We start from the raw sequence: 966 nt of genomic DNA, 5'->3' as shown, positions 1-966 counted from the left end.
TTAAGTTCCTTGTTTTCGGCAAGCAACTGATGGAACTTGGCCCGCAGCTCAGCGGTTTCACGCATGAGGGCTTCGACTTTTTGCGCCTCCTCCTTGCGCGCCTCCTCCTCTTTGCGCGCCTTCTCAGCCTGCGCCTAGATCGAATCTAGGTTGGGTGGCTGCTGACCCCATTCCTTCCAAAGTTCGCTGACGATTTGCCGGTCGAGACTGTAGATGAGCCTCTTTAGCAGCGCCTCCGGCGGTTCATCCTTCGGGGGAACGGGGCCAGCGCCGGGCCCGGCGTTGTCGGTGCGTTTGAGGGGTTTCGCGGTTGAACGAACATCAGCGGGGAGACGATCAAGATATTTGCGAGGAATGCGGACGGTGCAGTATTCATCGTCGTCGGACTCGGTGGGCATGGCGTCGGTGGCAGGTTGACTGATGTTAGGTTATCCTGTCGTTTCATGATTTGGTGGTTGGCAGGATGATGCGCGTGTGGGGGTGTGTTTGGGAGTTGCGTGAGGCGCTAAGCCGCGTTAGTCGCAGATCGCGTAAGCCACAGATCCCTTGCGCCACCCACGAACCTGAAGGTTATTCTACCATCCTGTTCCCTGCCAGAAGAAGAAAGAGAAAACAACTGAAAGTTAGCGCAAGCAAGTTTTGGCTCGCGCGGCACTCACCAACACTTCTCAACGCGATCAGCGGGTTCAACTCGCGAGGCAGGAACCATAGGTGCAGCGAACCTGGTTGTGAACCTGGTTGCGTTGGCTGTGGCCTAATTGCCTTGAGGAACGAAAGGCTCTTGCCTTGTGCCTTGAGGAACGAAGTGAGGAACGAACGAAGAGACGAAAGGTCTTATGCCTTGTCTTATGTATGCCTTTGCCTTGAGGAACGAAAGGTCTCTCTGCCCCACCCAAAACCAAAAAAAAGAACCCGGACTAGGTCACCTGACCCCGCCAATCATAATTCAAGTTGCGACTCGTTGAA

General features: G+C 55.1%; 1 protein-coding gene across 1 annotated transcript; it reads right to left on the bottom strand.

Moving 5' to 3' along the window:
- Nucleotides 1-830, bottom strand: GGTG_14252 (hypothetical protein). The gene is made up of 2 exons (XM_009232179.1): nucleotides 564-830; nucleotides 1-505 (listed from the first exon to the last, which is right to left on the bottom strand). The coding sequence occupies exon 2, from the start codon at nucleotides 396-398 to the stop codon at nucleotides 135-137; it is 264 nt and encodes an 87-aa protein (XP_009230443.1). The 5' UTR covers nucleotides 399-505; nucleotides 564-830; the 3' UTR covers nucleotides 1-134.
- Nucleotides 831-966: the final 136 nt, after the last annotated feature.

This window comes from Gaeumannomyces tritici, assembly GCF_000145635.1.
Source record: "Gaeumannomyces tritici R3-111a-1 unplaced genomic scaffold supercont2.201, whole genome shotgun sequence".
In the NCBI taxonomy this organism is placed as follows: Eukaryota; Fungi; Ascomycota; class Sordariomycetes; order Magnaporthales; family Magnaporthaceae; genus Gaeumannomyces; species Gaeumannomyces tritici.
The sequence above is the reverse complement of the archived record's forward strand: the minus strand, read 5'-3'. Positions and strand labels throughout refer to the sequence as shown.